Source organism: Megascapheus bottae, chromosome 6 (genome assembly GCF_031878675.1).
Source record: "Megascapheus bottae isolate mThoBot1 chromosome 6, mThoBot2.hap1, whole genome shotgun sequence".
Lineage (NCBI taxonomy): Eukaryota > Metazoa > Chordata > Mammalia > Rodentia > Geomyidae > Megascapheus > Megascapheus bottae.
Genome location: NC_143514.1, coordinates 10,465,678 through 10,493,012, shown reverse-complemented (window position 1 = coordinate 10,493,012; position 27,335 = coordinate 10,465,678). Strand labels below are relative to the sequence as shown.

Sequence of the window (27,335 nt, the reverse complement as noted above, 5' to 3'; positions counted from 1 at the left end):
TAGAAGGGAAAAATAGGAAGTCCAAAGTACTGACTACGAAATGACATATATGAGCATATTTCTAAAATGGGAATAAAACTGTCTTTCAGTGAAGCAGAATAATTTGATAGTGACACTCCATCCTGGAAAACCATAAGATGCAATTTTACACTGCTTTGAGTACAAGTATCTTTTGAGCTGTCTTGCAGAAATGGTTTCTCTACTTGAAAATGGGGTTTTCCTTTCATCCTTCAGGAATGTGTGCTTGTCATTCTCCATTGCCATCCGTACGGGGAGCCGTGATTGTGCTTGGCGCTGGAGACACTGCCTTTGACTGTGCCACCTCCGCTCTCCGGTGTGGAGCCCGGCGCGTGTTCCTGGCCTTCAGAAAAGGCTTTGTTAATATAAGAGCAGTCCCCGAGGAGGTAAAGGAGAACCCGCAGATAATAGGGGGTGGGAATACAGCAGATTGGAGGAGATGGCGCTGTTAACATGCACACCTTTGATTTAAATCATTAGGCTATTCTGGCAATTGTCAGCTTGGAGACAAACAACAACAACAAGTAAACTCAATTCTGGGCTTCCTGTTTTTCATCTAATGCACACCATCCACAGATCTATAGAAAAAAAGTGTTTTTTTAAAAAATTTTTTAGGATCAATTTGGTAAAATTAGGAATTTCTTTTGTTCAAACAAGAGCTTTTTTTTCATCAATTTTAAAAAATATACCCTATCCAAGGAGAAGCAGTGAATGTGCTGTCTTCTATATCCCAAACAAAAGGGATTTTACATACAATGTGTGATTATTTGATAAATGTGGTGGCTATAGGCATTCTTTTTTTCCTACCAAGTCAAATTAACAAGATGCCTCACAAGTGTGCATACACACACACATGCATGTAACCCAGCCCACACCTACTTTCAGTTCATCATGCTGTGACACAAATTGAATGAGATTACCATGTTGTTTTTTGTTCCTAAGAGCTCAGTGTAAGCATTAGAGCATCAATTTTAATAATTAGTCAACTTACTAAAAATGACAGATTTAAAACCATTTCCTTCTTGCAGGTGCCTGGTGAGCCCAACTGGGTTAAGAATCAACTGGATACACAGTGCCAAGGGATTGCAACTTCTAATGCTATTAGAGAAAGATAGTGCTTTTCAAAGGATAAGATTTCTGAGAACAAGAACCAAATATAGCCAGAGAAAGATAAATAGCTCATTTTATTCAAATCAGTATTATGAATTTGATTTTCTGGACAATGTCTGGACATGTTTGGAGTTTCGGTTGTAGGCAGGATTTATAGTTGTAGTCAATAGGTGATTTGTCACAGGTAAATTAACCACGGTGCAAATTAATCTCACTCAATTATCAGTCACCATCATTTCACGGCAAGGTTTTAAATTACATATTCTCTCCTCTTAGACCTTGTTTTTCCATCCCAAATCAAAGTGGTCTTGTAATCATAAATATTTTTTCTCCATAGACATTGATCAATGAAGTCATGTCATTTTATAAATTCAGCAAAAATGGCCATAATTGAGTTAAGGGAGTTGTACCATTGGCTGGGAACCAAACTTTAAATCTTTTAGAAGACATTACAAATCCAAACTATAATAACCTGCGATGGTGATAGTAACTTATTTTATACTTTATATCACAGTGATATTCTATTACTAATGGTTACTAGAAATCACCGTTGGGTATTTCTTTTGTTCTGCATAAAAAACACAAAATAATGGGATGGGATAAGAACATGGAAGTATTTATTTGTTTACACTGACTAACTGCTTGTCGTGTAATAGGTATTATTCTAAGTAACTTGAACATAGTCATTAACAAATCAAATTTCAAAGATTTAATGAATTCCTACTTAGTGAAGGTAAAGCCTAATAAATAAAGCATTGCTGTATCAACAGCACATTGAAAGATAATTACTTCTGTAGAAGAATAGTACTGATAAAGGAATATAAGCTGTGTGTATGTGTGTGTGTATGTGAATGGTGGTGATGAAGCAAGCGAATCTGCCATCTCACAGGGTGGTTTTGGCAGGGCTCTCTGATGAGGTGATTTCTTTTTTTTTAATATATATTTTTATTGTAATTAATATAAGGGTTACATTATATTTGATGATGAGGTGATTTTTGAATGTGAAGAAGCAAAGATGGAGGGAAGGCAGGCATTCTAGATCCAGCTCACCGTGATCAGCTTACCAGAGGATGTCTCTTTTACTATCAGTGGATGATGAAATTCTGAAATTATTTTGAGCAGTGAATCACTAAGATCTGCAGGAAACTTCAAAATTACTACTGGGTAGTTTCCATTAGGAAGTGTTAGAGTCAAAATGAAGGCCTCTAGTTAGCAACTAATTAAGAATGTGATTGAATTGCAGGAAGGAAATAACCTGAATCTAGGAATAGTTCAATTTATTTTTTAAAAGTCCAAATCTCAGAAGCTGGGACTATTTTAGTTCTATGTGGAAACAATAGACTATTGGTACAGAATTATTATTCCTGCAGTTGGTTAGTAAAACAGAAGTTGAGAAGAACAAAGGATTAAATATCCCTTAATTATGCTTAAATGTTACCTCACAAGAAAGCACAATTACTGTATGTTCTTCTAAGAACATCAGTTGAGAGAGTGAGGGCTGTGGTCATCTGTCACTTTTTCTCTTTTTCTGGCACATGAGTGTCACATAAAATGATTCAACAAAGAATTACGTAATGAATGTTTTCTAAGAATACACATGCCCTGAGCCTTCTAGGTTCCATGGATATCATGGTGGTAGGCCCTGCAGGGTTCATCCAATGATTTGAGACATGATTCTTCAGTTTAAAACAAGGAATAATAAGTAATGCATTACCAAAGTTTATAAAGATTTCCAAATTGTGACACTGGCCAATACTTATGTCTTTTCAGGATGGGAGAGCACAGCATTTAGAGATTTCACTGTTAATCCCCCATGGCCTTAATTTGGTTATATATACATACATTGTGAAGTCACCTCAAGATATTATGATACTAATGCCAATGAAACTAAGATGTCAAAAGTTGGGAGTTGACGATGATGTATCATCTACCTCCTTCAAAACTGAGGTTTACACACAGACACACACACACACACACACACACACACACACACACACACACACACACACAGCCAATGCTAGTGCCAGTACTGGGGCATGAACTCAAGCTGTCATACTCTCACTTGGCTTATTTTTGTTCATGCTTGGTGCTCTGCCGCTTGAGCCATACATCTACTTTTGACTTTTTGGTGATCGTTTTAAGAGTCTTATGGACTTTTCTGCCAAGGCTGGCTTTGAATTGTGATACTCAGATTTCATCTTCCTGAGTAGCTAGAATAACATGTATGAGCTAACAGCACCTGGCCAGAGATATATTTTAACTAATATGAATAATTGTCTAGTATCCTCAATTCTTTTGTATTTTTTTCTAATTTCTTCTGTAGTTTTTATCCTGGCCACAAGCTTTAGTATCTTTAAAGTAAACAAAGACTGAAAATGATGAGTATTTCAGAGTTTTGCTCATATGAATATTTAACCATGTTTATATCTAAAACTTTAATCTGCAATTTTCACTTGGGAAAGGGGAAACGGAAGAATAAGAAGCCCTCCCATGTTTTTTATGACAAATACAAATTGTTACAGAGGTCAGTTACATTGGACATGGAATTGTCTGAGAGGATGTGTTTGTGTCATGGTTGATAACGAAATAAAATATGATTGAATCCAGGAGTGGTTTAACCTGTAAAAACTACGAAGACCTTCCCAGTAGATTTTTGCAGTGACAATCACATCCATCTCCGTAACTCAGTGATACTGAAATTTCAGTGCATACTAAAATCACCTGTATAGTTAGCAAAGCACTGGAGACAGGGCTGCCTTGCCCCAGAGTCCTTAGTAGGTTTGGGTTGGACCTGAGAATTTGCATTTGAAACCTGTTCTCTGGTGATGCTGAGATTTCTGGTCCACTAGTCTAATGCATCATCAGTGTGGTTTTCAGCTGTCTAATTAGAGCCATAAGCAGTGTGCTATTTAGAGGCGTTTTCCATCTTAGTTAAGAAAGCATTAATGCTAAAGGATATAGGTTTGATGCCACGAAGATAGGGAGGCCTCATCAGCATATTGATGTAATTCTGATTCCACATGTCTTGCAGGCTCCCTTGTGGGCTCACACACATGCTAAATAGGATGCTACTGACAAACTAGCACTTCTCAGTTGTGGGTCCTTAGGGGCACCAGCCAATCATTCAGCACTCTCCTCTAAGAAGATGTGGGGGGAAAATCTGTTAATAATTCCCTCCAGTACTTTCTGCAAGCTTAAATAGGTGAGATTAAATTTCACAGGATAACAGAATATCCCCCCAAATGCTGGTATTAAAAGCTGTTGACAGATCAGATAGAACTGCGAGAATGCTGTAGGCGATTGGGAGTCTCTTACAGGAGGTATGACGGTCAGAGCTCAGCAGACCTGCTCCTCCAGAGAAATTTATAGGATGAGGTTACAAAAAGAGGGACTCTGTAGTTGTTATTGTTTCTGAGCAAAGATTGTCTTAGTAACAAATATTGTCTTAGTAACAAATGACTATGCAAAGAATAGTTCAGCCATCTCTATGAGACAAACTCATTTATAGTAGATAATTAATTCTGTTTTTATTAGTTCTACATATATGTATGTGTACACACAGACACACATAAATGCATACATGCACAGATGAGCCAGCTTTTTGGAGGTTAGAGATAAGAATCACATGAACTTTCCCACCTGGACTGGCTTTGAACTAAGATCCTCAGATCTCAGCCTTGTGAATAGGTAGGATTACAGGCATGAGCCACGGGTACCTAGCTAATTTTACTATATTTTTATGGGGTCTTCATGCCACTATTTAGGTCCCTTTGACCTTTCCAAGTTTATTTATTTTTGGTCAAGTTAGCGTTTACTTTAATTTTTACCAGTTCTCTCTTTTTCATATATGTATCTTCTCAAATGAATCATTGTCTTGATACTCTACTAATCAATAATAATACAGATAGCAATGACAAATCATTTGTCCATCAGGATTTACTTAAGCTGGTACTACAATTCTGAAAACACACACATGCATTTGGATTGAATCATTTAGGTACCATACAACATCCCTCAGACAGATCTTTCATGTGCTGTGTGATTTACACGCATCATAACTGACATTTCACTGTCAAGTGACCATGTGAAACTTCCATTCATAGATTCTTTGTCCTCTGTATTTTTCTGAATAGCATGAAATTTCCAACAGCCAATAGATGCTTCTTATATTTCACTTAATTCTAATAACTATGAACCAGGGGCTATTTTTAGAAAGTGAACTCTATACTCTGACAAGTTTAATTTTATTCAATAAGGATAAGGCATATAGCAACATTAGTCACTTCAACAGCGTTTGAGTGCTATGTTTTCATGAGAAGTGATCAGGGGCTTGTTGGCATGATTGGTTGAGGGGCACTGTAAAGAAACAAATAAATAAGCACAACTAGCTCCAGGGCAAACAGAGTTAATTAATGCTAGTTAGAGATTCCCAAGGTACTAACAGAGAAAGTATACCTTTGGAACATGGTAATGACTCAGGAATGGAAATCCAGACTCTGAATGTGTTTACTTGCTTGAAAGTTATCAAAAGTCAGTGTTGTGTGAACAGGTAGAGTGGAATAGTCAAAAAAAGACTAACAATTGTGCAGTACTCAGCTCTCCGTAGGTCCATCTGTAAAATTTCTGCTTTGATTACATGCTTCTGAAGATTTCTTCCATTCTCCAAGTTTTATATTTTTAGAGCTCAGAGAAAGATAATTGAGGGATTCAGATTTGGTCAGATAGGATCTATCTTCTCATAGAATAACGGCACTGCTTTGAAAATTTTTAGCAATGTCTGTCACTATGCTTGGAAGAAGATATGATTAAAGTATTATTAGTCATTTGTTGAGTACTCTATTGAAGGCATAGATATCAAAGAAACTTACAATGGAAATGGTCATAATTCTTTATTGTGGGTGATAATTAAGATAGTAAATGGAAAATAAAAATCTGCCAGGAGCCAACATAAGTTTGGCCCATTCAATATTATGTATTTACTAAAACTATTTTGAAAATTCTGTAGCAGTTATTGCACATGTTAAATAGAAAGATTTGTAGAGTCGAAACCTATATATTTTTGACAAAGCACTAGTATATAATGTTATAAATAAAATATATTATATGATGTATAATATAGTATATAGTTATGTATATTTTATATATTCTATACATACTACCATATGTATATTATGTTTATACATTATTAATATGATTATATTGTATATAACTGCAAGTTATATATGATATAATATCTAAGTACCTAATATGCTTCTCTATATACATACATTGGTCAATTCTTATTAAATAAAAATGGTTGGTATTCCTATATAATCTTGTTACTGCAAGTTAGTAGCCCTTCTGCTTTTAATAATATTCAGTTTAGCTTTCTAATAACTACTTTTCTTTTTCTATATAGTGAATATTATTAAATACACACATTATTTTTACATACACACATTAAATATTATTAAATACACCATTGAAAATGCAAAAATAATAAAGCTCTGTAAAATTATCATTATTTTTTATGTTTTTTTTTCCCTTGGAAAAGAGCTCTTCACTCACTGTGTAGGTCAGGTTCACCTTGAACTCAGTCTGCCTAGTGCTGAGATTATAGGCCTGCCCTTCTACATTTGACTTAGCCTGGCTTTCTTTTTTCTTTTTGTAGAAATGTCCTCATTATTCAATGTCTTCCCAGAGAGCAATTTCTCTTTGAAGGCTTTCCCTCATGAGTTCACATTTCTCTTCAGTGGGCTTTTGTAGCTTTTTTTTTTTTACTAGTTTTTTTTAGCATTGTCCATATAGGATAACTATTCCTTCATACTCATCTCATAACTTAAAATACCAATTTCTTCAGTATATTGCCTCTTTGAACATGGTATATGACCCCCAAGTCAAGAAAAGTCTGATTCAATGCATCCAATCAGTGGTGCATGTTGAATAAACTAATATATGAACAGTATCAACAACTTTAAAAGAACATTTTATACAGTTATAAAATAATGAAAACAATAGAGCATACATGTATGCACCTCAAAATTTTGTTATCTTTAAATACCTTATTTTTGATTGTCAAAATGATCTTTTTATCACATGATGTAAAATCAGCAAGAAAGGTGGATTGAAGCTAGGCACAGTGGGACAGTCCTTTCATTTCAGCAGTTGTGAAGAGGATCAGAAGTTTAAGGCAAACTTGGCAAAGTTAGTAAGACAATGTCTCAAACAGTCGATATAAACAAAAAGGCAAGATACATGACTTAAGTGTCTTCCTAGCAAGCCTGAGCTCTGGGTGCAGGGGAATCTATCTGTCTGTCTGTCTATCTATCTATCTATCTATCTAAATAGAGAAAATATTATCCATGCATGCAGGGGTGCAGAAGGATATATTTATCTAGAGAGAGAGAGAGAGAGAGAGAGAGAGAGAGAGAGAGAGAGAGAGAGAGAGAGAGAGAGAGTGAAAAATATTATCCATCTATGCAGATTACTCTGCAATCATGACCTTCAGGTCTCTGCCTCCCATGTAGTTTAGGATGAAAGACCAACGTTCCATTTATGGGAAGTGAAGAGGTCTTGTGAACATGATTTCCGGCTGGTATGAACTATGATCCTTCTCTTTTCAGCCTTCCATGTAGCTTGAATTACAGGCATGAATGCTTGCGTCCAGCTGTCTGTGTGCTTTTCATAAGGCAGAATTAATTTCACTTCTACTTATTAGTACCTGACATCATTCTTGTACACAATGTATACTTAATCAGTAGTTAAATTTATGCATGAATAGGACCATGTAATTATAAATGTTTGTAGCATAACCAACAATTTAACAGTGATTAAATGAGATCACATTTTCTAGGATATCACTGTTCAAAGAAGACGATGAAACTATTTTGATTCTAAATAGTGTCTTAGGAATCTTTATGTTCTAACTGAATTAATAGATTGTTAAATATTCTGCTCTTAGATAACTTTGCAAATAATATTGTGTTTTCTTCACATTGCAACTTAAACTTTCACATATTACAAATTATTCCAGAGTTTAATATATTCTGGTTTTCAGCTCTGCTCATTACACTTTATAACCTATGCTTACTTTGCATATATGCAATCTAAAAATGAGTTGACATCATGCTTTTAATTATAGTAAATTAAGTTGTTTCATAATTTCTACAGTATGATGCCTGTAATATTAATCAGACCAAATCATCGCATTACATAAAGTTAATCATTAAAATGATGATCATTATTGCATGCTATAGTATACTATTTTTATTTCACTTAACATTAACTGCTAATCTTTTCTTGAATATGGAGGTGTAAATCAAAGCTACAATTTTTTTTCTTCACATCCCTTATGCTTTTGAGAAGGCAATGACAAACTGATCTATTGAACCTAAAATGTGGACCCTGTGACTAAGAAGGTGCTTCATCTATATGTGTGCCGAGATCAGAAGTATTCTTTACCCAAATTCACAGAGAAGCTAACCATCAATGATCAATGGAAAGCACTAGCCATCAGAAGGCTAGCATCAACATTCGTGAACGATCACAAAACACTGCTTACTTTGAATGGCAGAATATTAAGACTGCTGTATTTAGATCTAATCACTGATCAGATTTGATCACTCTGTTCCAGTAGTGTGTGATCGGCAGGTGAGGAGAAACACCATGTTCTTTTTTTTATTTCCAGCTCTGTTATAGGATGGTGTATCCAGGTAGCATGTCTTCTGAATGACTTTGGTTGCTAGCTTCTGGATGGGTGTCTCATGTCTACTCTTTCATTAAATTGACATGTTTTCTGGTCATTAATTTGAATATCCTTCAGGTTTTGATCATTATTTGTCATTACAATTGACAAAACTTTATTCGAGGTCCTCTGTGTACCATTTTGACGGACACAGGCAGATCTGAGTCTTAATTCTCAGGCTTCCTCCATGTGGTGTATAGGCAAGCATATACTCTGATTCACTTCACATCTGTCTATATACTCTTTTCCTCATCTTTAGTCAAGTGTGGACTATTGGAACATCACTGCTACAAGTTGGGGATACAGAGATGAATGAACTATTTCTGTACTGAATGAGTTTTATGAATGAATTTATAATTTAATATGTAAATTTAGCTGACATATGTTATCACCTTCTGTTTTGGTTTTGTGAGATAATATATTTCATGCATTTTCTATCCATTTTTGTTGGGAAAATTTTCTTTATTCGTTACCTTTTTTGTTCATTCAGAGTCTGTATTGACTTGTTTACTAGACCATCCTCATAAAACCAACTTTTGTTTCCCATATATCTTGATTTTAGAGTGATTTGCATTGATGTTGCCAAGGAAGATGGAATTCTCATACCACTGATCATAGTTGTTTTTGTTGTTGGAGGTAGTGATGGTCCTGGTGCTTGAACTCAGCCTGGGCACTATCCTTGAGTTTTTGTGCTCAAAGCTTGCACTGTCATCACATTGAGCCACATCATCACATATGGTTTTCAGGTAGTTAATTGGCACAAAAGTTCTTATGGACTTCCATGCTTAGGCTGGCATTGATTCATGAGTCCTTGATCTCAGCTTCCTGACTAAGATTATAGGCATGAGCCACCTATGCCAAGCCCTGAAAACAATTTTACTGAGTCAATATCTTGACCTCTGAGTATATCATTTCCTGTTACACTTGGCCTTGTTTGAGAGTCAACACTAATTACAGCCTCCTTTTCTCCCTTAGATTCTATTATAATTTTTTCTTACACAAAGACCATATAGAAGTTAGTATCAAAATGAGATGTTTTGCCAAGACTTCAATCCTTTAATATACCTTTATTTTATCTGAGCCTCTATTTCTTCCAATCAGAAAGAGAGACAGGTTTGATATCTCTTATGTGGAATGATTAGAATGAAAAATGTTTCAGATTTTGCCTTTATTTTTCTAATTTTAGCATATTTACAATATTGAATATACACTACACAAAAGGATTTAGGAGAGGCTTGCTAGTAGCAGAGATCCTGAAACTGGGTGTGAAATACCCAAATTTACCATGACGCCCAGAGTTGCGTGGCCTCTTTGGTGCCTTGTCGAGGAGACAAAGTTGGTTTAAAGCTGGTTATTTTTTGTGATAATTTATATATAAGTGTCCTGTCTTAATCCCTTCTTTGTATGGCAATGAAAAGTTACAAACAAAGCACTTAAGACTAATGCTTCAAGAAGTATGTATTAAATAGTGCAAATGGTTCCCAAATAATTCAAAGGCTGTTTTACCTGATGTATATGATGTTATCTATTTTGTATTCTGATAATATACTAATTGTCCTAATATTATATGCTCCTAACTGTCCTAATATTGTGTTATCCTAATATTTTAAAATAAAATTTTATCACAATCTCACTATGTTTTATACACAACATGTAGTTATTTAATAGCAATATATTTTCAAGAACTCAGGCAATTTATATTTGCCACCCATTTCAAATCCTACATATTTCTGAGAATGTGAATGTCTAAGGTTGGAGTAGCAGAAGTTCAGAATAATCTTGATGTCAGGCAGTGTTTGTGTCACCAGGTTTCTGTCTACTGCAGTGGTAGAGAAAACCTAATCTTCAAACACAAATCTTCCATAGACAATTCCAGTGTGAGTGGAGCTTATATTGAAGCACAGATCCTTATATTCATAACTGTGCTCAGATTTCAGGCTCTCAACTCTTAAACATTCCATGCTATAAAGATGCTCAGGCAATAAGTTCATGGTAATTCTTATTTCAAAATATTAACAGTTTCTTATCTTTGAGTAGTCTATTTTTCTTTTCAATTTTAGTATCAGTTTTTCCAAAATCTCCTAAGAGATATATACATGTATGATAATCATTGCTAACTTTCAATAGACAGGAAAGGAAGAATAGAACAAAACAGATCTTAAATCAATCTGTGACACACTTTCCCAAATGGCACAGCATAATCCTGTATTTTATTTATTTTCTCTACAGAAAATAGTACCAGTATAAAAATGTATGGTATATTGATTTATTCAAGCCATAAACATGTTGCATTGTTATTCAATAAAATGTGGTATTATCATTAAAATTTAGCATCACTTGACATTTTTGAAACACAATAAACTTGTTTACTTTGTGCTCCATTACAGAATTCGACAAAATGATGCAGAAAACATATTTTGTAGACAGGTATCATATTTATTTTGTCATTTGAAGCAGTCAAGCAATAGCTTACTTCTTAGTATTCATTATTTTATAAAAAGAAAAATTATAAGGGATATTAGGGTTTGTTTTCACCCTGCTATTATGAGTTACCTCATGAGATCATAATCCCTTTAATAAGTGCTGAGGAGTATTTGAAGGAATGTTTGGGGAAATGTAAATTCAAAGGATAGCAACTACGAATGAACAGCTTTTATTTGTAACTTTTGTGCACTAAGTTCTAGTTGAGACACTTTTCCTTTCTGGATTGTCTTCAAAAGAGCGACATACTAATGAATGTTTTTATGTTGTGGCCATTTGCCTTCAAGAAACCTTCTATAACACAGTAGAAGAAGATTTGAAACAGATTCAAATCTAGTCACTTAAAATCTCCCTGTCTATTTTGGATTTTTTATATATTTACTACTATAATATTTTACCTATTAGTAATCCTATTCAAATTTTGTAATATAACAGCCAAAGGGAAATAAGTTTGCCGTGGTTTTTTGTTTTGGTTTGGGTTTTTTGCCAGTCCTGGGCTTGGGCTCAGGGCCTAAGCACTGTCCTTGGACTTTCTCAAGGCTAGCACTCTACCACTTGAGCCTCAGCACCACTTCCACCTTTTTTCTATGTATGTACCAAGGAATTGAACCTGGGTCTTCGTGCACGCTAGGCAAGCACTCTACCACTAGGCCAAACGCCCGGCCCGGGTGTTTTTGTTTTTTTTTTTTAATTTTTTTTGTAAGTACTCACATTTTTAAGCCTTAAAGAGAAATGACAAAAGAATAACCTAAGGAACTGAACTGCTTCCTTTAACTCATAGAATAGGCTAGGGTTTCAATATTGTATATTCTCTTCCCCTGGGTAGTTTCTATATTGTTGTATATTCTCTGCCCCTGGGTAATCTGTTATGGTTGTTCTTTCAATTACTGCATATTTCTTTATTTGCTGTGTACTTCAGGTGTATTATATTTCATAAGACCACCAAAGTTTTGAGTTGATGAATGGTCTTCCACTTTAGCGACTCATATTTCTGGACCTGTTACACAATCCGTAAACCACAAGGCCTCACTTAAATACACAGATCTAAAACTATGGGGGTGGGCCTTTGCAGTCTGTGTTAACAAAACATTTCAGGTGATTGTGATGAGTGCAAGTAGGAAGCAGTGGATACTTGCTGACTGTACAGAGATTCTGGACGCTGTGATTCTGTATACAGAGTGTACATGTCCACCCACAAAAGATAGCGATGACCTCTGAGATGGTTCTTTTCACACACCCATCAATGGTCTTGTTGAGAATTTACTTGGCTTCCACAACGGAGGATGAGCCTCCTCAATAAGAAATTTCTTTTTCTTATTTTTGTGGAAGAAAAATGAGCATACTAGTTCAGATTGTATTGACAAAGGCCTGACTATTCCCAAAATAATGAATGGAGAATATAAAATAAGTAAACATTGGGTATATGTATGTATGGTTTTATACACATGAAAATTAGTAAGAAACAGGATGTCTTCATTTTATAATAGATGAGGAAAGGAAAGTTGGGAGAGGAGTGAGGATTTGTCAAGTTGGGGATGCCAATTTTCCTTTCACATTTGTCATCTGTGACTTTCATAGCTGTACTGTTATAAAAGGAAATAGAGGTTGTGATTTGAGGATGACAGTTCAAGGCTAGCCTAGACCTGCTTTGGAAAGTCTGTGATACTCTTCACACACACACACACACACACACACACACACACACACACACACACACACACTCACACACACAGTATGACTTAAATGCTAGAATGCTTGCCTTTAGCAAAATAGATCAAGAGTAAGGCCCAGGTCCTCAGTTCAAGCCCCAAGGCTAACACACACACACACACACACACACACACACACACACACACACACACACGAGATTTATTATAATCTAAGATCCACAAGTTTCTTTTCTCTTCTAGCCTTCTTTTCTCTTACCTAACATTCTGGCCATGTACTTGAACAGATTGTCTCACCCACCTCGTTGACTTTTTTCCAGCTTAGATATACACAGCTTGTTAATAAATACAAGTATTTATTTTCATATTCACAATGAATAAAAAATAGAGCATAATTTGTATCAAGGTACCAGACTATTAGAGTCAGAGGCCTTATATATCACCAACCCTAGGGCACTTGAAATATAAAACATGGGAAATAACTTGTGAGGTATTATCTATACTTTGTTTTTTTTTTTGCCAGTCCTGGGCTTGAGCTCAGGGCCTGAGCACTGTCCTTGGACTTTCTCAAGGGTAGAGCTCTACCACTTGAGTCTCAGCACCACTTCCGACTTTTTTCTATGTATGTGGTACCGAGGAATCGAACCCGGATCTTCATGCATGCTAGGCAAGCACTTTAACCACTAGGCCAAACTCCCGGCCCCTATCTATACTTTTTGACACAGGTCCAATTCAAGATCACCTCCCTACCCCAGTCAGAGATGTACACAGTGTTCATAGAGGAAATAGGAATCTTAGCTTTGAAGAAAATTCATATACATTTAAACACTGCAACACTCAAGATGTGCATTTAAATTAGAAAATCAGTGGTTGCACAGAATGAGAAATATTTTAAAGATTTGTTTCCCCTTTCTGTTCTGCTGTGTTTTAGGTGGAGCTTGCTAAAGAAGAAAAGTGTGAATTTTTGCCTTTCCTGTCCCCACGGAAGGTCACTGTGAAAGGCGGGCGAATCGTTGGAATGCAATTTGTTAGAACAGAACAAGATGAATCTGGGAACTGGATAGAGGATGAAGACCAGACTGTTCACCTGAAAGCTGATGTAGTCATCAGTGCCTTTGGTTCCGTTCTGACTGACCCAAAAGGTACAGGGGTAGCTTGGGAGCTAAAAGATGGGGCGTAATTTTCTGCCTCTCGGTAACACTCCAAGTTTCTGGCCCACTTCTAATACAGAACTCAAACACCTGACTTGAAAGGTCTGTGTATACAGAATTAAGGTGTGTTCAGAATTAGCTTTAACATAACAAAAACGAAAAAGAACAGCAATCTTTCTCTGAGAAGGTATCCAGAAGACCTGCTTTATTTAAAATAATGTTTTTCTTGTTTCCTAGGTGAGAATAGGTTTTTCTTTAATTAAATTAGGATATGAAAATGTGGCTGAGAGATTCAACCAGTCAATTTTTCATCATGCAGACAAATTAGGTTCAAATGAAGCATGCACTTGTATGTGCACATATGCATATACACACACACCATTCCTACCATTCCTATGCCAAACTATGAATGAGAATATTAGACGATTAGAAAATGTGAAATTGTGACATTTTACACAGATGAAAAAATCAGATGTACTGAAGAACAAAATCTTTCAAAATAAAACACAGGCGAAAATATTTCGCATACATCTTCAGTATCTAGTTCAATCTTTCCCCAAATAATATCTTTAGGGGTCATGGTAGATAAAGGTTACATTCCTGGGTGCTTTCCTTGAGCAAACTTTTGCCCTTCAGTTTACACATACAAAGGCATTTAATTCTCTTATTTTCTCAACAAGACAATTAAAGGAAAAACATGTCTGTAGCTTAAAGATTGAGGAATAATAATAACCACAAAAGTGAAACCAGACATTATCTGTCTAAAGCAGGAGTCGACCTATGCATGGAAATATGGTTTTCGCTTTTTTTTGGTATACACCAGATTGGTAAAAATTCAGCCAGTCATCAGGATATTTTTTTCATATATTTTTTATTGTAATAAATAGAAGGGTTACATTATATTTGCCAGATAGAAGGTGCTTAATTCACATATATTGATACCCTTTCACATGTCTTGGTCCCCAATTCCGTTCCTCCCACCCTTCATCTTGTTTTCCCCCTTCCCTATCCAATTTCAAATAACCAAATACAAATATATCCGATATATCAAGTAACAAAGTGAGATAAACAAGGGACAGCAAAAGAGATGAGAGATAACATAGTACATTAAGGACAACAATCATTCATTATATGGCTTATGTTTCTATATCCTAGAGATCCTTTCATTTAGCGTCATACTATATGGCATTTTGTATCAAGGTTTTGCACTATTGCAAAACTCTGCTAAGAGAGCCTAATGTTTCTACTGATTATGACAAATGAGGGAAACCATTGAGTCTAAGTTCCTTTGAGTCTGGCTTACTTCACTTAATATGATTTTTTTCTAAGTCTTTCCATTTCCTAACAAATGGGGCAATGTCATTCTTTCTGACAGCAGCATAGAATTCCATTGTGTACAAATACCACATCTTGTTGATCCATTCATCAACTGAGTGACATCTAGGTTGGTTCCATATCTTTGCTATGGTAAATAGTGCTGCAATGAACATTGTTGTGCAGGTGGATTTAGTATGCCCTTGTTTCTGTATAATTGGGTAAATGCCAAGTAGTGGAATTGCTGGGTCTTAAGGGAGCTCTATGTTCAGTTTTTTTTTCTTTCCATATATTCCTTTTTTGCTAAATATTTTATTTTATTTTTTTATTGTTGGGATAATGTATAGAGGGGTTACAGTTATTTTTGCCATGTAGTAGTTGCATTACTACTCACACATTGATACCCCTTCTCATGTTTTTGTCCCCACTTTCCTCCCCCTACTCCCTCCCAAACATCGTGAGGAAAATAACATTTTAGTGATAACATTCACCTAGGAAAGATCACTGAAGGAATACCTGACTCATTAGGGTACTAGAAAAACATCCCAGGAAAGAGAAGACCAGACACATAGAGACATGGACACCTTCAAGAGTCTAGGCCTAGGAGCTAGATGAGGAGCGCAGTAGGGGAGCATGCTCTTCCCATATGTGAGGCCTTGGGTTCTAGTCCCGGGAAAATAAACAGATGAAAAATCAAACAAATCACTTTATTTATGTTCAGTCTTTTGAGGAACTGCCATACTGCTTTCCATAGTGGTTGAACAAGTTTGCACTCCCACCAACAGTATAGTAGTGATCGCTCCTGGCCACATCCCCTCCAGCATCTGTTGTTAGTTTTCTTAATCCTGGCCATTCTAACTGGAGTGAGGTGGAATCTTAGAGATGTTTTGATTTGCATTTGTTTTATGACCAGAGATTTTTGAGCATTTCTTCATGTGTCTATAGGCTATTTTTTTCTTCTTCAGAGAAGACTCTCTTTAAGTGTTTGGCCCATCTTTTAATGGGATGGTTGTTACTTTGGAGATTAGTTTTGGAGTGATTCAATATTTTGAGCTGTTGATATATTTTAGATATGAGGCCTTCGTCCATTGTATGTTTGGTGAAGATGTTCTCCCACTCTGTAGGCTTCCTAATTAGTTTACTAGCTATGTCCTTTGCCATGCAAAAGCTCTGCACTTTAATGTAGTACCACTTATCCAGCCTTTCTCTGATTTGTTGTGATTCTTGGTCCTTATTAAGAAGTTTCGAACTGTACCAAGGAGGCCTAGTGTATCTCCTATTCCTTCTTCTAAAGTTTTCAGAGTGTCAGCTTTTACCTCCAGGTCTTTGATCCATTTGGAGTTAATTCTAGTGCAGGGTGACAAAGAAGGATCCAGCTTTAGTTTTCTGCAGGTGCTTAACCAGTTCTGCCAGCACCACTTGTTGAAGAGGCTATCTTCCTTTCATTCTATTTTTTTGGCTCCCTTGTCAAAGATTAGGTGGCCATAGGTCTGTGGTTTAATATCTGTGCCTTCAGTTCTATTCCACTGGTCTTCAGGCCTGTTCTTGTGCCAGTACCAAGCTGTTTTGAGAATTATAGCTCTGTAATAGAGTCTGAAGTTTGGTATTGAAATTCCTCCAGCGCTGTTCTTTCTGCTAAGAAGTGTTTTTACTATACGGGGTCTTTTATTATTCCATATGAAATCTTGGATTGCCTCTTCTATTTCTTTAAAGAATGACATTGGGATATTGATGGGTATTGCATTGAATTTGTAGATAGCCCTTGGCAAGATTGTCATTTTCATGATATTGATTCTTCCAATCCAGGAGCATGGGAGGTTTTTCCATTTCTTCAATTCTGATTTAATTTCCTTTTTCAGGGTTTTAAAGTTTTCGTCAAAAAGGTCCTTTACATTCTTAGTTAAGGTAATTCCTAGGTACTTTATTTTCTTTGAGGCTATTGCAAAAGGAGTTGCTTTCCTCATTGTTGCCTCATTCCTCTCACTGTTGGCATAGAGGAAGGCAGTTGATTTTTGAAGGTTAATTTTATACCCTGCTACCCTTCCATCAGCTCAAGGAGCTTGGGAGTAGAGTCTATAGGATTCTTTAAATACAGGATCATGTCATCAACAAAGAGGGAAAGTTTTACTTCCTCTTTCCCTATTTGGATCGCCTTTATGCTTGCTTCTTGCCTTATTGCACTGGCTAGGAATTCTAATACTATGTTAATGAGGAATGGAGAGAGCGGGCATCCTTGTGTTGTTCCTGATTTTAGAGGGAATGGCTTTCCCTTTTCGCCATTAAGTATAATACTAGCTGTGGCTTTGTCATACACAGCCTTTATTATACTGAGGAATGTTCCATGCATTCCTAGTTTCTCCAGAGCTTTTAACATAAAGGGGTGTTGGATCTTGTCAAATGCCTTTTCCGCATCTATTGACACAATCATGTGATTTTTGTCCCTGCTCCTGTTGATGTGTTGAATTATATTAATTGATTTGCGTATGTTGAACCAGCTTTGCCTCCCTGTGATGAATCCTGTTTGATCACAGTGTCTAATTTTTTTGATGAGTTGCTGTAGACGGTTGGCCAGGATTTTGTTGAGAAGTTTTGCATCGATGTTCATCAAAGAAATAGGTCTATAATTCTCTTTCTTTGATGAATCTCTGTCTGGTTTGGGGATGAGGGTTATACTGGCTTCATAGGATGAGTTTGGTAAAGAACCTTCATTTTCAATTTCATTGAAGAGCTTGAGGAGTATTGGTGTGAGCTCTGCTTTGAAGACCTAATAGAATTCAGTTGTGAATCCATCTGGCCCTGGGCTTTTCTTAGGTGGAAGGTCTCTTATTGCCATTTCTATTTCAGTGCTTGAAATAGGCCTGTTTAGTTGGATTAGTTCTTCTTGGTTCAGTATGGGTATGTTAATATTGGCTAGGAATTCATCCATTTCGTCTAGAATCTCAAATTTGTTGGTGTAAAGGTTTGAGAAGTATTCCCTCATGATGCTCTGGATCTTGGTAATTTCTGTCATGATATTACCATTTTCATCTGTGATTTTGTTTATTTCAGTATGCTCCCTTCTTTTTTTGGTAAGATTTGCTAAGGGTTTGTCAATTTTGTTAATTCTTTCAGAGAACCAACTCCTTCTTTTGTTGATTCTTTCTATAGTTTTTTTGGATTCCAATTCATTTAATTCTGCTTTGATTTTAATAATTTGCTTCCTTCTAGTGGGATTAGGGTTAGTTTGTTGCTCATTTACCAGAGGCTTAAGGTGACACATTAGCTTGTTGGTTTGCGATTTTTCCAATTTGTTATTGTAGGCACTCAGAGCTATAAATTTTCCTCTGAGTACTGCCTGTGCCATGTCCCACAGGAGCTGACATTTTGTGTGCTCCTTTTTGTTGAATGTCATAAATTGTTGGATTTCTGTTCTGATCTCTTTGATGACCCATTGGTGATTCGACAATGTGCTGTTCAATGTCCCTGAGACTTCGTTGGTGGAGATGTGTGTTCAGTTCCAAATTGATGCCTTTGTGGTCTGAGAGAGTGCAGGGAATAATTTCAGTGTTTCTGAATCTGTCCAGGTTTGTTTTGTGGCCTAAAATGTGGTCTTTTTGGAAAATGTTCCATGTGCTGCTGAGAAAACTGTATATTGTGTTGTTGCTGGGAGGAATAATCTACAGATGTCTGTTAGATCTAGTTGGTCCATATAGTTGTTCAATTCTAAGGTTTCTCTGTTGAGTTTTTGCCTTGTTGATCTGTCCAAAGGTGAGAGTGATATGTTAAAGTCACCAACAATCACTGTGTTTCGATCTACGTATGGTTTCAGTGAAAGTAAAGTTTGCTTCATGAAGTTCGGAGCTCCGGGATTCAGTGTGGAGATAGTTAGGATGGTTATGTCCTCCTGGAGGAAAGATCCCTTTAGTAGTATGTAGTAACCTTCTTTGTCTTTTCTCACTAATTTTAGTTTGAAGTCTATTTTATCTGATATGAGGATGGCAACTCCAGCCTGTTTATGGGGGCTGTTAGCTTGATAGAGTTTATTCCCAACTCTCATTTTCAAAAGGTGTTTGATTTTTTGGGTAAGATGTGTCTCTTGAAGACAGCAGAACGATGGATCTTGTTTTATGATCCAACTAGATAATCTATGTCGTTAAGTTGGAGAGTTAAGTCCATTGATATTGAGAGTCAGGATTGAGAAATATTTATTAGTTCCTGCCATTTTTACAAGCTTTCATTAGGGCCTGTGTCTTGATAGTTGTTGTGGTACTTAGATATTATGAGTTTTAGGTGCCATGTCTTTCTCTGTATTACATTTGTGTTATTTTTCCATGTGTAGAACATCTTTGAGAATTTTCTGTAATGTTGGCTTGGTTGCTACCTAATGTTGCAGCTTTTCCCTGGAATGGAATGTTTTCATTGTTCCCTCAGTTATGAATGAGAGCTTAGCTGGGTTCAGTATTCTTGGTTCGTAGTTATTTTATTTCAGGGCATGGTATATATCGTTGCAATCTCTTCTTGCTTGCATGGTCTCTGCTGAGAAATCTGGGGTTATTCTGATTGGTTTGCCTTTATAGGTGATTGTTCTCTTCTCCCTGGCTGCTTTTAGGATCTTATCTTTGGCCTCTATCGATCCAGTTCAGATTATAATGTGGTGGCGGCATGTCCTTTTCTGGTCAGATCTGTTTGGGATTCTAAAAGCTTCTTGTATCTGGACGGGCGTGCCGTTCTGGATATTTGGGAAGTTCTCTGAGATGATTCCCTGAAGTGTATTTCCAATACCATTGACCTCTTTTTCCAGACCCTCCTCAATAACAATTAGCCTTAAATTAGTCTTCCTAATTGACTCATTTTCTGTTCTTTCTCTATAACAACTAAATTATCTTCAACCCCAGAAATTCTCTCTTCTGCATTGTCTAATCTGCTATCAAAGCTATCTACTTTATTCTTCATCTCCCTTGCTTCTAATTGCTCATTTATGATGCCTTGCATCCTTTGTTTAGATCATGTATGGATTTCTTTAGCTCCTTGCTTTCCATTTGAGTGGCTAGCTCAGCAGCTTTATTCTCTTTGGACATTTGTTGGAGTTCAGTCATGGATTCTATGAATTCATCCATTTTTCTTTGAAAAACCTTTATTATGGCCTCCTTTATGGCTTCCCCTTTTTCACATATCACCTTGTTTATGGTTTCCTCTTGTTTAGCTGTGTCTTCCTCCCTTATCTCTTTCTTTATGTTTTCACATTTTTCATGAATGATTTTTATCAGTTGCATTTGCATAGCACTTGGAAGGCTCTCCTCTAGATTTGCCACTGACTATTCCATTGCCTGTTTATGTTAGGTTGCGGATGGTATTCCTTCATTTGACATTTTTCTTAAGTTTCTTGTCCTGCCCATTTGAAAATGGGAGCAAGATTAATACTAAACAAAGTGATAATTTTTCACATATAACGAATTTTGTCCTTTTTAGTTGGCTGACTATAGATGTTTGCTCTTTTAGATTGGTAGTATCTCTCTCTCTTTCTTTTTGTGCCTTTCCATACAATTCTAATACAATCACAGATGACCAATTTATGACCAAAATATAAGCCTCTCAATCCAATCTCTATTGTATTTAAGTCCCTCTGGACCTAGAGTATAATTGAACACCTAGATACACAGCATTGCTCAACAACCATCAAATGTAGATCCATGTATTTTAAGAGTTGAAGTATGAACAGAGGACCAGAGAGAGAAGCATAATATGAAAGACAACAAGGTAGGTAGGAAAAGAATAATACAGGAATGTAAGAGTATTATAGTAATGAAGAAAAGGTATCGTATAAGGATAACTGACCTAAGGTGATAGACAGGTAGAGTATTTGTGTAGAAAGTTTGGATGAACTTTTATAAAACTTATTAAAATAAGAAGAGTAATAAGAAGAATATATAGAGAAAAGAGGGAGGTAGATATAGTAGATTTCAATGATACAAATTTTAAAAAGAAAAAAAAAACAAAACAGCAACAAAATAAAAGAAAACAGAAGACACACACGAAAGAGTGAGGAGATTCCTCACTCTTTGAGTTCTTACCCAAGGGATACTAGGGTTGAGAACCAGGAGTTTAAAAAGCAGGTGACTGTATCAATATGGATATCGTTTTTATTCATATTGTACCCAGAGCTGTCACTGTGTTTCTCGGAATGACCACAGTGACAGCAGGTTTGAGAGAAAGAGAGGAGAAAAAAAGGGAAAAAAAAGAAAAAAAAGGAATGAATCATAACATTAGAAAAATAGGTGTAAGTTAAATGGCAAAGAGAAAAATAGGAACATCTAAAAATGAAATGGAGTAGAAGTAAAAAAAAAAAAAGGATATTCTTCAGGGTTTTTTTTTGTGTGGGGTGGGGGGGACAGGATTGGAAACTTTGTCTCCACTAAATTCAGGGTCTAAACACTTCACAAAGTCTTTTTCTTTTGTGATTTGGCTTTGCGGCTTTTTGAATCAGATTGCTTGTTTGGTAAAACAAAGCTGAAAGATCTGTGGGTGGCTTTTTTTCCAGGTCTGCGGTCAGCACAGGGGATGGACTTCAGTAGTGCTGGGGCCAGATTTCCGGCTAAGGGATCTCTGGGAAGTCCTTTGCCAGTTAGAAAGATGGCGCTGTCAGCAACACCACTCAGGCTCCAATTGCTTTGGCTGGGTCTTTGCCAGCAGTCAAAATGGTGCTGCTCTCAGCTGGAGGGGAAACGGCTCCCTCCCAATGCTGGTCCGCGAGCAGAAGTGGAAACTTCTCCTCGGAGGTACTCACAAATTGCTGGATTGTCCCGTTCTGTGAAGCTGGCAGGTCCGTGCATGGCTCTGTGTGGCTCTGTCTGCAGCTGGCAGGTCTGCGCTGTTGAGACAGTGTTGTCTTTGCTCTGATTCAGAAAAGCGTTTATCTCCCTGGCTGCTCCGTGGCTGGCGAGGCTCCATGCTTTCTTCTCGTGCCGGTATTCTGCCTTTTTTCCTCTCTGCCTGAGTTCTCTGTGGTCCTAAAGCTTACTTAAGATCAATTTCTGGTCGAGGACTGTCTCCTACACTACCAGTACATGAATCTTGGCAGGAGCTCAGTACGTCTCATACTGAACTGCTGCCGTCTTCCCTAGAAGTAATTCTTATCTCATCAGGATATTTTATCTGAAGGATGGCCCCAACATCGTCACTGAATTTTGGATAGGAAATTAAAGGACAATGTATAAGTTGTATTTGACTATCTAAAAATTCATTCCATTCTTGCTCTTGTTTTCCACCCCAAATGGAGTCACATGTTGGATCATGTTTAAGTAACAAAATTCTGTGGATTCACTTACCAAGAAATAATTTAGCTCACCTATGTAAGTCATGTTCTGCAACAGTGAATTCGGACATTAGAGAAAAGTCAATCTGTTCTTGAGCAAAACAAGTAGCTGAGTCTCACATCATGGAAAAACAAGTTTTGTGATGCATGAGTTTTTGCTCACAAAAGGCCATGAGATTCTTATCGCCAATTAATAAGAGCAAAAAACTGGAAGTATAGGTGTGGCTGAAGTGAGAAAATGTCAGCCTCTAAGTTTAAAGCCTACACATTACAAGAAGAAGATATAGGAGGAGAAAGAGGAAGAGGAGAAAGAGGAAAATGAGAAGGAGAAAAAAGAAGAGTAGACTTTTTATTTATCTATATTTATTTGACAAAATCACTTTGGAATGTATTTTCCTCTTGTATTCTCTTGCTTTTTTTCCAGTGTCTCATATACCACCCTCGACTTACGTTTGGAGAAGTGAAGGGAAAAATTAATATGTTTATTATTCTCCCACCCTCATTTTGAAATTGAAGAAATTATTCTGAATTAGAATCACAAGTGTAGTCAAAGGCCTCTTGCTCCATGTCTACATGAACACAGAACTACTTTCCTTGAGAAGACTGCTGAACAAGATTTAGCAATATCTACACCTTTCTTCTTTCTTCATATATATTCAGTATCAGAGGTTAGAATTCAAGGATTTGAATTTCTGGGCTGGTACTCTACTGCTTCAGCCACATATCCAGCCTTTCAATATCATCTTTCTCTCCTCCTCCTCCTCCTTCTTTCTCTCTTTTTCTCTCATCTCTCCCTCCCTCCCTTCCTTCCTCCTCTCTCCCCCTCTCTTTATTTCCTTCCTTCCTTCCTTCCTTCCTTCCTTCCTTCCTTCCTTCCTTCCTTCCATCTTCTTGTCATTGGGCTTGAACTCAGGGTTTGGGCACTGCCGCTGAGCTATTATAGTCAAGGTTAATGCTCTACCACTTTGAGTTCCATTTCCAGCTTTATGTGGTTAATTGGAATTAAGAGTCTCACAGACTTCTCTGTCCAGGCTGACTTTAAACAATTCTCAGATTAGAGCCTTCTGAGGAGGTTAGGATTACAGGTGTGAGCCACCACCAGCATTCAGCACTTATTTTATTAAGAAGTGAAACATTGAAGGAAAAAGGAGGGCCAATCTGTTTTTATTAGAACCTGATAAGGAAGATCTTTTCCAAATCACGTTTACAAATCTTAAACTAATTTGCAAAATCAGAAAACATGCATATATATGTTATGATAAGAACTGGTTTATTGGGACCAAGTTGCCCAGTTATGTTAAAAAAAAAAGTAGACGTTCATGATTTATCTCTTTAACTTGAATTCTTTCCTACCCAATGTCTGTGTCATGTGTGATGATGTCTGTGTGACAGTGACATGATTTTTATATATGGTACCTATTTGATAGCTAAATGATACATATTTTAGTGTACATATCTTTATTTCTCTTTTTATATCTATTTATTTCTCCTTTTCTCTCTTTTCTTACTTCACTTTGCTTGCGCTCTGATGAAATCCTGGCCAAACGTAGTGACATCTTTTCACTCTTTATTCAATGCTGTGCATCTGACAGTGTTAAATATTTCATTCCATTTGAGACGTTCTTCTCCAAGTCACTTAACCTTTTCAAGGCTCAGCTTCATGTACTAAAATAATGACAACAAAACAGGCCTAATAAACCTTCTTACAGTACATCCCAGGACTGTCAGAATTAAAATGAAATAATGAGAAAGGGCTTTGGAAACCAGACTAGAACAAACCATTATTGTTTGTAACACTCACTTTCCTAGGTTTTCTATTTGCCGTTCATTTCAAAGCCTAACACTGATTTTTTTTCTTTCCTTTGACTATTGCTTTATGGCACCTTACCTTCCAAAGTGCAAACATTGCCAGTTTTCCTTATTTAATATATGTATTCATTTAGTGGCCGGATGATGTTATTTGTCCATTCATTGATGCATGCATGCATGAATGGAGGCATGCATTCCTGACAACTTTAATAATGTTTTTGATTGGCATTTAGTGGCTAGACATTAGAATAGGCATAATTTCAGTTCTGTGTACATTGTTTCTTTACTTTGTAGATCTCAATAGACCTATTTTTGTCCCCTATTTATATTTCTGCATGTGACCAGTATTTACTGAGTCATAAATGTCAAACAGCCAAACTTTAGTCTAGGGCAATGGAAATGAATGAATCAAACATCTTTACATGAAAAGTCACAAATGAGGATGGGGACAGACATAAAAACTAATAATTTTATTTGAAATATATTGAGAAATTTATAATATGAGAAAGATGTGCAACATTGAAAACAACTCCTTTATCGGACTTCCCTAAAGCAATTTGTTTTTAGACTTGCTGTTTTGCACTCTACATTGTGATCATTGTATGTAGTACTCTAGGCTTCCCTGTTGCTTCCATTCAAGATATTATCCCAGATTCAAATATCTAATTCCAATGTTTTTTTCTTTTGTTATTGTTAATATAAAGGTGATGTGTAGAGTTATATAAGTCAAGTAAAGTGTATATTTCCTTTTGGTCACTCTTTCCCTCCAATGATGTTCTTCAATAATGTTTCCACATGCCAATATTCCATATCTCTAGCTGTTCAGGAGGCTATAATCTGGAGACCTGTGGTGGAAGCCAGCCTGGACAGAAAAGCCTGTGGGATTTCATCTCCAATTAACTAACAAGATGGGAAAAAAAGGCAGGAGTTGGGATATGGTTCACATGGTAGAGTGCTAGCCTTGTGATTGTGTTCAAACCTGGTACTAGCAAAAATAAAGAAAAAATTCATCAACGCAACTTAATATTTCAGAATAAGCCTCTGCTTTCAGCACCTTAGTGAATAAGTGTCTCTGTATACACTCTGTGATAACTCAAAAAAGTCTTGATGCATGCATTGCATATATATATGGTGAAAATTCAGGAAAATGAAATAGTCTTGGCAGAGTATATATGAAGCAAAGTGATCATTTTTATTTCAGATTTTCTGATTATAGTTATAGTTTAAATACTAATTCTTTGTGAATTTTAATTATATCCGTAATATGTACTTAAATGTAATGTAGTTGAAAATTTCAATACATTATATTAAAATTTTAAACTCATAATTTTTCTCTGATAAATTATGAAGCTTTTTCAAGTCTATTAGTTTATATATTCTACAGTGGATGGCATATAATTACTTTGTGCCCCCAATATATCTGTCCTAAATATGTCTTGCTATTAAATATAGGTGCTTCCATGTCATATAGAAAACATGCAAGTATAAACTTCATCAAATGAATTTGGATAGTAGTAAATTATTACTCGTCAGGCTAACAGCAATTCTAAATAATCACCAGTATTTTTAAAATTTATTTTTATTTCTTTGTGGTTTTCTTTATGGAGGTTGTACCAATAAGTAGAGAATAGAAATTAAACAATAAATATTTCATCTCCCAGTGTGCAAAACATCAGTGTGCAAAATTGAATTGAATTCATCATTAACAACACCTTTCAAATTCTATAGGCAGTGGTGTCCAATTTCTAATTAAATTGAAATAATTATCTTAGCTTTATTTAATGCTTTCTGTGACAAACTGAAAGTAGTTCCAGCATTTAAAATTCTCCTTTATCCCCCCAGAGTATGGAAAATTCCCAATCCCCTTAGCTGAATTTTTTATTGTCATAGTTTAATTTTAAATGTTTAAAAAAACTCAAAGCACACAGACTGCTTCAAAGTGATGTTTCTGCTCCCCAAATAGTCTTTTTACTGGAATATTCTAAACACTGATTTTTACATATGTATATAATACATTAATGGATAGGCACGTATATATATATATCTAAGAACATTACTATCACAATGCTAATTCATTATAAATTTTAACTCTTGTTTTCTTAGAATAAAGCATTGATAACCAATGTCCTATATTTATATTTTATTATTTCTATAATTGTATTTATTATTTTATGTAAAGTTTTATTATATTTTCATGTTCCTGGTTTCTGGATCCAAACTGTCAGTAAGGCCATACGGAAATATGCTCTGTTAGTACCACCCGTGAGCACACACTTCCCTTTGTGTGTGTGTGTGTGTGTGTGTGTGTGTGTGTGTGTGTGTGTGTGTGACAGCACTGCACTCTCAGCTCAGCTTTCTCACTTGCAGCTGACATTCTACAACTTGAAAGCACACATCCACTTTCCAGGTTTGGCTGGTTAATTGGAGATAAGAATCTTATGGATTTGTCTGCCTGAGCTGTCTTTAAACCAGGCTTCTCAGATCTCAGCTTCTCGGAGTAGTTAGAATTATAGACATGAGCTACTCATGCCTGGCTGGCTTTTAATTACTAAGAATTAAATAACTAAAAATGATTAATGCATTACCATTGTCCTGAATCTCATCATTTATAGTTTTTCAACTGATTCAATAATGGTCTGGCCTTCAACACTCCTTAGAAGTCTATTTATGGTGCTCTGAAAGTCCTTCAGAGGGAATGCACTTTGATCTATGCCATGACCTCTGCCCTTTCCCCAACTGCCCAATCATAACTCACCTCTTATTCTTTTGAA

At 36.2% G+C, this 27,335-nt stretch overlaps 1 protein-coding gene across 1 annotated transcript in view; it reads left to right on the top strand.

The window, feature by feature from the left end:
• Dpyd (dihydropyrimidine dehydrogenase) overlaps positions 1 to 27,335 on the top strand; it is an 800,444-nt gene that overhangs the window by 306,991 nt on the left and 466,118 nt on the right. The window contains exons 10-11 of the mRNA XM_090333954.1: positions 235 to 404; positions 13,931 to 14,141. Of these exons, the coding sequence (XP_090190080.1) occupies positions 235 to 404; positions 13,931 to 14,141 (381 nt within the window). The remainder of the gene's footprint in view (positions 1 to 234; positions 405 to 13,930; positions 14,142 to 27,335) is intronic.